Here is a 10,992-nt window from a genome sequence, read left to right on the forward strand (position 1 = left end):
CATTGGTACTCCTACGTATACTACGTACGCCCTCTCGCGGCTACTACTACTGGACAGGATGGCAGGCGTCACATGCCGCTGTGTTGGAAGAGCCCATCATGCGTGTACTCTGTCAGAAGCCCTTGTTTCCAACGGTCAATCAAGTACGAAAGACACGAAAAGGACGAAGTGACCTACTAGGCCACGTACGTACTGGATATGATTACTTGAGGATTTAGTGATTAAGAAGGCGATCAGTACTCCCTCCGTCCTATAATGTAGCAACCTAAAATGAGATGAGACCTATCCTAGTACTACGAATCTAGACACGAGGATATGCCTCATGTCCAGATTCGTATTCCTAGGATAGGTTGCAACATTATAAAACGGAGGGAGTAATTAATTTTACTTGCATGGTGCTTGTAAATTATTTAATACATGGTCCCATTTTAGCAGAAATTAAGGTGAAATTGAAAATACTGAGATTTTATTTTACTGGAAAACATCTCGCTTAACGGATGCAACTAACAGTGAGAAATAATTAGTGAATCATGGTGGAACCGGCACCAACATAGTGAAACCAATGAAGTGAAATCAATGAAGGTAGTCAGGGTGTCAGTTCTAAATTTTGGTGCTTATGAATATATACTGTACTACACACGCGTGAGTGCATTCGATAGAATTTTAGTGAGGCGGTCAAGGATATATTGTTGCGGTCAAGAATTTTAGTGCGTTAGGAGGTGCGCCCATAGTTGTGTGTTCATTGTTGGTGTCTATACATGTACATCTTCCATGTAATTGTAAAATATTTGAAACTATTAGAACTTTTATCTCTAAATTCGTTTGTCAAGAATGTTTTCGTTGTGGTATGATATACTATTAATTTATATTGTTATAGATGTTTAAAATGTTAATAAAATTAAAGTTGGATATTAAAAAGTACTAAGAATGTTTTGACTAAGAATGCAAAAACCTTAGCCCCAACCCCATTTCCATTCTATTTTATTTACTCTTTTTTAAACTAGGTATATATCCATCTTGGGATAGTTATGAAGTCATGGTTTTTGGCACGCTATAGTAAATACCGTGTCCACAGTTGATCTTGGCGATCGACTCACGTACTATCCGTGATCGATTTCAGTTTCTGACTAAAGGAGGCAGCAGCAGTACATTCTTAAAGTGACATGTCAGTTCCAGTAGACCATGCATCGATCATCCATGTGATGCTTGTGATCTTCCTTGCCATGAGCAGTGGAATAGTACACTAGCTAGTACTCCATCTATTCCAAAAATAAATTGATTTTCTGAGTGTAGCCCCAAGGCACAGTACGGTAGAAATACACTCAATCAACGAAGAATACAGATGTTAATTGGACAATATTATTTCGATTTCAGTATATGGAAATGGTGTACTATATATTCCCCAATTAGAATTATTTCAAGTTTATATAGTAGTATATATATACTATATATTAATTCTTTTCAAACAGTTATTTTTTAAAAAAAAACCAACCTTGTACTGTCCAATAAGCAGAGTATATATATTATACTAGTTAAACACACCTTGCAGATGCAGATCATATATCTCGATCCATTATCTCGGATACCTCAGAGAGTACGTAACACAGCAGAAGTTACAAGGAAAAATGCAACAAAAGTACTGCAAATAAGTCCGGGACTTACGAGCCGTACAGAATAACGAAAGAACAGCAGAGGGCCGCCATGCATACGCGCGTGCATATACCATTACCACCATATATAGCTAGGTTTACAGATGAAGCGAGGTGTCGACGTCTACGTCGCCTCTGTAGCCTGAATTCTGCATCGTCGTCCACGGGCTCGTCGTCGCCGGCGTCGACGGCGAGGCCTGGACGACGCCGCTGCCGTGATGCAGAGGCCTCGACGGCGGCCGGACCAAGTCCGGGTGCAAGAACCACCTCGGCTGCTCATTGGTGCCGTTCACCGCCGCGTGATGAAGGCCAAGGCCGAGAGCCGACGCCGACGCCGAGCCGGCGGCGGCGGCGCGGTCGTGAGCGTCGGCGGGGCGCACCCTGTTCAGCTCCTTGTTGCCCGCCTCCCTCATCTCCTTCACCTTCTGCAGGTTTCTGAACCTCTCCTGGAGGAGAGCTATGGAAGATGTGTGGATGATCGAAGGGGAGGCCTCGCTGCCGCCATGCCTTCTCATCAGATCGTGGAGCTCAGCTACTAGCTAATTAGAAATCAACAATTAGCAAGCAAGTGCAAAGGGCTCGCTTAACCTTTACTTGTAGCTGCTGCAGGCTAGGTCACTGTTGCGATATGATGCGTGTCTGAGAGAGAGACTGCAGGTTCGCGTGTATGTAGCATGAAGTTGGCTAGCTAGCTAGGGCAAGTATGTGGTGTTTGGTGCTTGCTTGGTTGGAGCTTGTTGTTGTTGCAAAGCTAGCTAGCAAATCAACTAACCAACTGCAACTGCAATGTATTGGAGTGGTGGTGAGATCGATCGATCTCTAGCGAGAGCTAATTGGGGGCTTCTTGGAGGGGAGCTAGAAGGGGTGTGTGTGTGTATATATATAAGCCGCAGGGGCCGGGAGGAGAGGCGGCCTGGCCGGGTGGGAGGAGTGCATGCATGTTGTCCTCTTGCACACACTGATTCTCACTAGGCACACTAGCAAAGCAGCATGTGTTTCTGTGCCAACTCAACTCCAATGGACGGATCCAATCCAAGGCCACCTAATTTGTTGGCAAAGCAATTTGGAGAGGGGAGGAGAAAGAAGAGGAAAGGGAATCAGGGCGAGGTGTGGAAAGTCCAAGGGGGAAAGGGCCTTTTGGAGGGGTAGGGGTTGGGGGCCGGAGTGGTGTGGCGGTGTGTGTACCAGTGTACTCTTTAGTTCCAAAATATACTAATCTAGAAAATGATTTGACATAACCGAGTACAACGAATATGGATAGAGAACTGTTAAGATTCATAGTGATATCATATGACAACCTATGTATCAATGTACCCTTTAATTTTGCCCCACAGGAGATCGTTCAGATTCGTTATACTCGATTATATCAAATTGATTATCTTTTAGTTTGGTTTATTTTGGAACATATGAAGCATATATGTGTAAGTGGAAGGGTTTGGGTTTGGTGATTGGATGTGAGGTGCGCCTGTGCGTGCCACTTTTTAAAGTAGTAAAGGGTGGAGAGGTAGTACAAAACCAGGCGTGGAGGGTAGCGCTTGGCACGGGATTGTGGAGGGGAATATGGTCATATAGGATTTTGTGATGGTCTTTGTCCGCTAACCCTTGCCCTGGAAGCGAGTGGGCCGGGGGCCTTTCAGACCCACCCTTTTTCTTTTCTTTTTTTCAAGCCTTCTTTAGTTTTGCTGCCTATCTCCTTGTCCCTGCATGCACACATTACATGCCTATCTATCTCCTTGTTTATTTCTCAATGTGTGGATATATATTTATCACTGCATTGTTGTTCCATGTCATGGATTGGGACAGGAGCTCCTCCCCAAGGAGGAGAGATAGGTGTATAAGTATAAATATATCTGGCGGTGAACCATTCCAACTGATCTGATTTTCTTTTTAATTTCTCCTTGGTTAGTTAATTAGCATTGGGTTTTGGTGGTGTGATTGTGTGTGTAGGGGTTGAGGTCACTTTGATGTTTTCTCTGTTGTTTGGATGCTGGAGGTCAAGTGAGGGGTTGAAGGATGTGTTAGGGCTCCGACCAATCGACCGGCCAGATGAAGAGTTAAGGATCGGTTTATAAATATTACTACCAGTAGCACCTCGTCGTGGATTCTGTTGTTTACTAGGTGCAGTTGGACTGTTGGAGCAAGTTGAAGCTTTTCAGGGGTAGGTTTCAGAACTTGATTGATTATTCGATTCTTGTTACTAGTATGGTTTTTAAATGAACAGGTCAAGCAAAGCAACAGCCGCTAGCTAGCTAGCTGCACAACCAGCATGCAGGGGCCCCAAATTAATCATATGTCATGCCATGCACGAGGGAACAAAACAAGTGCGACAAGCTGCATTCATGGACACTAGTCTACACATTATCTGACCACCTATAAGGAATCAAGGATCGATCGATCAAGGGCTAGCAATCAGACTGCTCATGATTCATGACTCGGTACTGGAGTGGAGTACGAACTTTTTACAACTTTTTGTGCAGGTAGCCAAGATGCGTTTCTCTGAACGTGTGGGCGCGGGGGTACATGTGTGTGCATGTGTGGATGTTTAGGTACTGTGTCTGTGTGTGTTTCCTTTCAGTTGTATCAACTGAGCCCTTGTGTCACGGTTTGCCAGAAAGGGACCGCTCATGTCACAACTTACTGATCAGTCTCAATTATGTTGTCATGCATGGACTGATCTGCGGCTAGCTACATCGTCAATTAAATGTGTGTGATACAATAATTAATTCCACAGATCATAGTACTATGATACGTGATATTCAAAGTCCTAATCGATGTGTCGATCAGCTCATCAAATATCAACGCACACAATTATCCGCCGTTGTTGGCTTAATTTTAATGGTTTCTTACTGTCTTTAAGAAATGCTGAAAATCATTAGTAATAGATAAAAATTTGAGCTCTATATCTACAAACGGATATACACAGGCAAGCTTTACATATATATTTGGCCTGTAGCGTGCAGAATAACATGTAGTATGTCCTTCAGCGTTTTCAGCCTCAATCAGGCAAAGAGAATGAAATGGTACGTAGGACGGTAGCAGTACCATCTACCATGGTTCTTCTCTGCTTGTACGTCCGAAACTACTAAAAGAAAAAAATGCTTGCCTAGCTTAGCCATGGAGTAGGTTGCTACGAAATGCGTGAAGCGGCTTGGAGGAGTACATATTACTACATGCTTTTTTTTAAAAAAAAATTAGAACATACATTGCTACATGCTGATCATATATATATGTACAGTGGAGACGTACAGGTTGATCATATATGCAGTAAGTTCAACTTAACTATTTTCAGATTATTCTGGCTTAGTCATATCAAGCACAGTGGTTTACTAATGATGCATGGATAATCTATATATAAATTTACAAGTTGTGAGTAAGATACATTATGTGCACAATCCCAAAAGTACCACACCGGCCTGTTAGTAAACACCCATGTGGCTCACATGTTTATGTGATGCTGGAGTAATTAGTCTCACATGAAAAGCACATAAAAATTTGGTTTAGCATTTAAAATGAATGCAACCATTCCCACCATAATATCAGTTCACTGCTAAATCACCTTCGACAAAAGAAAAGACTAAAATCTTGCATTAGTAATATTTAGGACCTTATAATTTGTTTTGCGATTATTTATGCCATGTCTCGTCCTCCAATTTCGATGCTCCGGTGATCAACAATAGTCTGACGAGTTAAGTTTAGCGTTCAGGGTAGGGTTGGTTTTGAAGGGGTGAGAGAAGGACATGTTCCCCAGCTTAGAGCAATGTTAGTAAGAAATGGTGGCTCGGTAACAGTGGAACGGGTGGGTGGTGAGGCAGTGGCGGTGCCCCGCTAAAGCAGTAGAGTTGGTAGTGAACAATGTGACGGTGTTGTTTTGGTGGGGGGGAAGCTTAATGAGTGGTGAGAAGGCAAGAGTGTATCCGACTGCAAGGAGCTATTGGAGATAGGGAGGATGACATGCAGGGTCACCTTATCCTTGTCAGCTTGAGGAGGGGAAAGGCAGCAGGGAGGGATGAAAGGGGAGGTACATCAGGCCTCAGTGGTGCCTGTTGGCGCCTTCCGATGCTGGCGCAGTGGAGCGGCTACGTGCTGGTACGGTGGTGGAGGAGGAGCTAGGTAGGGGGACGATGGAGCCTGGAAATAGCAGCGGTGTGAACAAGGAGGGGAAAAGAAGCGTTTAGGATTTTGTGGGTTGCATAAATGTCAAAACCACGGACAATGTAGAATTCTCATGATTTTTGGGTGCTTGAATGATATGATATGCAGGCAGTCCTAATACTTTTGGACTAACCCTAATACTTTTGGACTAACCCTTTTACATGTCGCTAGCTATTGAGGATCCTGAAAACTTATATTGTTAATTACATTCCCTTGAACGGTAAGATATATATCTGTTGGCAAAGCATTTATCAATTGTCTCGTATCGGTCGTGGCAGTTGGCATCATGCAGTAGTTTTTTTACAGATTCTAATTTATCTGCGCATGTTTTGTATAGTTCAGAAAATTGGTGGCATTACTAATCTTTAAGACGTTATGTAACTTAATTTAGGTGGTTACTGATGGTCATGGCCAGACCGTCAGGGAACTGTAGAGCGAGCAGTGCACGGTGCACCGCTAACAATGGGCAGTGGCCGAGCAGACAGTCTGTCCCCTGGCCCTGAACCCACCCATCACGTACACTACACAAGCAGCCATGTAGTGCAGGATCCTAGAGAGAGCCCCTCTCGGTGTCCCCACCTGTCTGTGACCTGCACGTCGATCTCGACCCCGACCCCCGAACCTCCTCCCTGCTTAGCTAGCTAGCCGCTAATGACTAGCCGTCATTCGATCCGAATCACCCACACTATCTAGCCGGCTAGCTTCTTGCCCCCCTCCCATCCCTCTCCGTCCCCCAATCTCCTACCATGTTGCTGATCAGCCCGGTGTCACATACCCTCCACTGTTCCCTACGTACGTGTTCCTCTCGGAACCAGAGGAACAAGAAGAGGCATACGTAGGGGTATGTTACTACCAGTAGTATAGTAGTGTAAAGAGAACAGTCCAAGAAAATAGTAGAGTACATGATGGATGAGCCACACGTACAGTACAGAGAGAGAGAGGCAGTACTCCCATCAATTCAGCAAATTATGAGAGGCCGGACCGCCGGTCGGGGCAGCGTCGTCACTCGCGAGTCACCTCATGAGCGCCGATGGAATGCGACACCTCGCGGCGCGATCGATCGGTCGACCGATGGTTTTATTTTTTTCCCTACGGTGTCCGCTAGCTTTGCTAAAATCCGCGGCCGGAGGGCGTAATCATTCGGTCTGGCGAAGTTGATCGATCGAACGGGCTTCCGGCCGGCATGCGCGCGCGCGGCAGCAGAGCAGGTCGGTCTGGGGTTGTTGGTTTGGTTTGGAGCGGTATGGCGTGCGCGTACGCGACGGGCGCCCATCCGGTCTTTCGAACGATCGATTCGTCGCCTGCGTGCTCGGCCCCCGTCGCGTTGCGCGTTGGCGCGCATGCGGGGGAGGAGAGGAGGGGGCCGCCCGCCGGCACCGGTCGCGGGGGCGAGCCTAGCCGGCTAGCCGCTAGCTAGCCACCGATGTGGTGACTGCTGGGCATAGCAAGCTAGGCCACGAGGTGAGGTGGGGTCGTGGGGGTCGATCTAAGGGTAAGTGATGTGACTAACACATCTAAATTTATCTATTTTATTCACTCATAATCTGAGAGACAATCCATACAATATTAATATCTTTAATACTCTCACACACTTTTTAAAATTTGTGTGGAGGTTGCATCTTGATTTAGGAGTGGCTCATATTCTCTCTCCTCACTTCTCTCATTCACCTCATCACTCAATCTAATATGGTACTCTTAGAAGTAACATATGAGATATTACACTACTTGCCCTAAGAGGTATAGACGTACGTGGCCGGGGCCCGGTGGGCGTAGCCGAGATCGATGAGGGGGATTTTGCTGCTGCCAACCAGAAATCCGACACAGACCGGACGATCGATCGATACCGCTGCTTGGCACGTTATGGCGTGCCGCGTGCGACACTATGGCTGATGTGCACGTACGTTCGCATCTTCCTCCTCCAAGCCACCGTGCTTTTCTTCGATCGTACTATACGACAAAACATCGATCACGTAGCTGATTGAAGACGCTTGCTTGTATTTTGTTCGGATTTGGACTAGAGAGATCCATAATTCCCGACCAATTTGGGCCCTTACTCCTCGCGTAAAAAGCACCGGCCCAACAGCGTGGCACCCTTTACTTCGGTCTCCACCACCAACCAGCCGAGGCCGAACGGACATGAGCATCTCAACCCGTCAACCGCGCGACGCTCGGTCCAGTCATCCGGCCCAGCAATGGGCAACAGCGTTACGAGGGGTCGCGAGTTCCGCATGCCGCTCTCCCACACGCGACGGGAGCCGGAGCCGCAGCCGCAGCCGCCCACTCGGTCGCCTGCTCCCACGACCCACGGCCCCGCACCCCACGCGTCTCTCGTGCGTGGTGTGGACACGGCGCTGCCTGCTTCGGCATGGTGCTCCCGTCCGTTCCCCCGCGCGGCGCGCGGTCGCGCCCGGTAAAATCTGTGCAAGTTTCGCGGCTGCTCGTGTAAAACGGTAAGCTCCAGTTCGTCCGGTGCTCCTCCGCGCGACTCGTGCAAAGATCTGTGCAAGCGCCCAGTAGTTTCCTGTCCCATGGAGTGATATAAGTGACACTACTGTGCGAGTGGTCGACTGGCGGTGCAGCTGCCTGATGTACGAAAGCTAGCTATAGAGACAGGCAGAGAGCGATGATGGTTTGGTTGCATCAGGCATTTGCCCATGAAAGAGAGGGGATTTAAAGGCAACTTCAAAGCTGTGGGCTTCCAATCTGGCTTTGTTCCCATCATGCAGGTACACGTCCATATTCGGGCAGCCCAGACTGCACGGCCATCTACTTGCTTCCGCACTGCACATTCTGAATGGTATAAGATGCTAAGAATTTATGATCTCCCACGTCGTATAACTCCTAATTACTCTGCGAAAAGGATGCCCATCTGCTGCTTGTCGAAAGCTAGCGTTTCAACAACGATCGTTCTGTGCCTGAAAGGGATGCTCATCCACTCATCCGTTCTCTTGTCAAGTTCAGCATGCCTGAATTGTTGGACGTGCCCATTCTTCCAAGCTAGCTGCTTTTATTCTATCAAAATATTGCAACTGAACCATGATTCGTTCCTCCCCATTAATGATGCCTGATGAGCAAATGACCAATGTTGTGATCGGGTGTTCAAAATAGCAGTTGCAAATATGTACTCCATCGATCCTAAAATATAACAATTTTTAGCTCTTAAAATTTGTTCCAAAATATAATAATTTCTCCACCAATATTCTTTTCCCAACCAATCACAACCCTCCACCATTCACTTTTTTCTACCTACCTCAACTACTCATCCAATCACAACCCTCCACCACTTACTTCTACATACTTTCTTAATAACCACGTCCAACTCTAAAACTTCTTATATTCTGGACGGAGCGAGTACGTGCTTTCCGTGGTATTGTGCGGTGGGCATTGATTGTGTGCTATTATGCATGGTCCTTGTTCATCCTTGCATGCCCTGCACTTCTTTGATCCTTCTAAAATGACCTTCAGCCTTGAACTAGTCTACAGATATCAGCATCATCTACCTGTATTTTGTTCACTCTGAATTTCTTCCAGAATGTGTGTTGTTACCACTATGTGAGGAGAGAGGGTTTACATTCTCTACCATAATGACACTACTATTAGTATCACTAGTGTTGTTACATCAGACTATGCCGACAAATCTTTCAATCTTGGATTGATCGATCTATTGAGTGGTGAGAGCTAACATTTTTTGTATATACATGCAGTTTGCCAGGTCGGGATACCTCAGCGAATGCGAAAGCAAGTGAAAACTGACACGCCACTAAGACCTTTTGTCTGAATTTGTGGACTTCAACAACATTTCTGTTGGAATTGTACTTTGTGATGTGAAATTTCTACCGAAAAATCCTCACGTCCAAAGATGAGGATATGCCTGAATTCACGGAATGCGGATACATCTTCAGACAGGGGACAACTCTAGCTAAACTTTACATTAGCAGTAGTAAGATATCCAAGCACTGCTCTGAACTACTATAAGCAAATAGCGTTCGTTGCCCCGATTACCGGATAAACAGAGAAATAAAAAGTAGCGGACAAAACACCTTAATGCCGTGCAAACTCCAAGTCCTAATTGCGCTGTGCAAACTTAAACTGGCATCTGGATATTGGTGGATGGAGCTTGCATCTGGACTTCTCTGAGCAAGTCGTCGTTGATGTAAATTGCCCTCTTGATTATGGTCCCTCGCCCTGCTTGTTCATTCCCCTTTCCCCCATGAAAACGTCCCGGTTTATGACTCCTCTGCAACTAGCTAATCTCACACAACAGTTAAAGTAAACTAGTGACTGTCGTGTTCAACGTGTGCTAGTGCACGACTAGCTACGTTGCTGCCGTGCAAAAAAAGCACATGCTCATGTGTCGTTTGCATGGGTTGGGAACCCTTCCCTTCGGCATAAAAAACAGAGCAGTTCATTAGTCGTGATTAATTAATTATTTGCTATTTTTTTAAAAATAAATTAATATAATTTTTTTAAACAACTTTCGTATACAAACTTTTTTTAAAAAAAATCTATGGGGTACTAACCCATAATTATCTAAAAAAAAAACCAGTACTGTTTTACCAGTGCGTTTTGTTTTTCAGATAAGATCAGTAGTGATCCAGTGTACTTCAAGAGCTCTCAAAAAAAAAAAAAGTGTACTTCAAGTGCCAGCACGAACCGCTACTCGAATCTTCAGAAAACCGGAGACACGAGACCTTATCGTGTTTGAAACGAACCAGCACGCACTTGTGCATGGCGTATCGGCATCACGCGGCCATGTTGGTACGTACCCAACGCTCGTGCTGACACGCACATTGCTGCGCGTAACGGAACAGGAGACGCAAGCACAAATGGATGCCTCTGTTTTCTTCAAGTCATGGAACTCTGAGCTCCGGAACTTCTTGCCGACGCAATTTTGGCCTTTTTCTTCCTCCTTCCTATCTCTTTTGGTTATTTTATCGGTTCGTTCGGTTGGCTCTATATTCTCGGGGACTGATTTCGGGGCACCAGATGCACTCCCTAAATTCAAGTTCATTTACCAAGCTTTTGCAATCAATTGCAGTGAATTCAAGAAGATAATAGTAGTAACTTCTCTTATCTAGTCAGTAACTCACTACTAGGACTCACTCCGTTATAGAATATAAGTATTTTTTAGTACAGTGACAAGCCAAACATTTTTAACTTTAACTATTAATAACAACAAAATAAAAAAGAT

General features: G+C 45.6%; 1 protein-coding gene across 1 annotated transcript; it reads right to left on the reverse strand.

Annotated features, from left to right (window-relative positions):
• Positions 1 to 1,550: 1,550 nt before the first annotated feature.
• LOC127767625 (uncharacterized) lies at positions 1,551 to 2,662 on the reverse strand. Its single transcript, XM_052293020.1, has one exon. The coding sequence runs from the start codon at positions 2,162 to 2,164 to the stop codon at positions 1,748 to 1,750; it is 417 nt and encodes a 138-aa protein (XP_052148980.1). The 5' UTR covers positions 2,165 to 2,662; the 3' UTR covers positions 1,551 to 1,747.
• Positions 2,663 to 10,992: the final 8,330 nt, after the last annotated feature.

This window comes from Oryza glaberrima, chromosome 3 (genome assembly GCF_000147395.1).
Source record: "Oryza glaberrima chromosome 3, OglaRS2, whole genome shotgun sequence".
Taxonomy (NCBI): Eukaryota; Viridiplantae; Streptophyta; class Magnoliopsida; order Poales; family Poaceae; genus Oryza; species Oryza glaberrima.

Coding starts and splice junctions, on each gene's coding strand:
- LOC127767625 (XM_052293020.1), bottom strand. CDS start 2,164: ATGAGAAGGCATGGCGGCAGCGAGGCCTCCCCTTCGATCATCCACACA.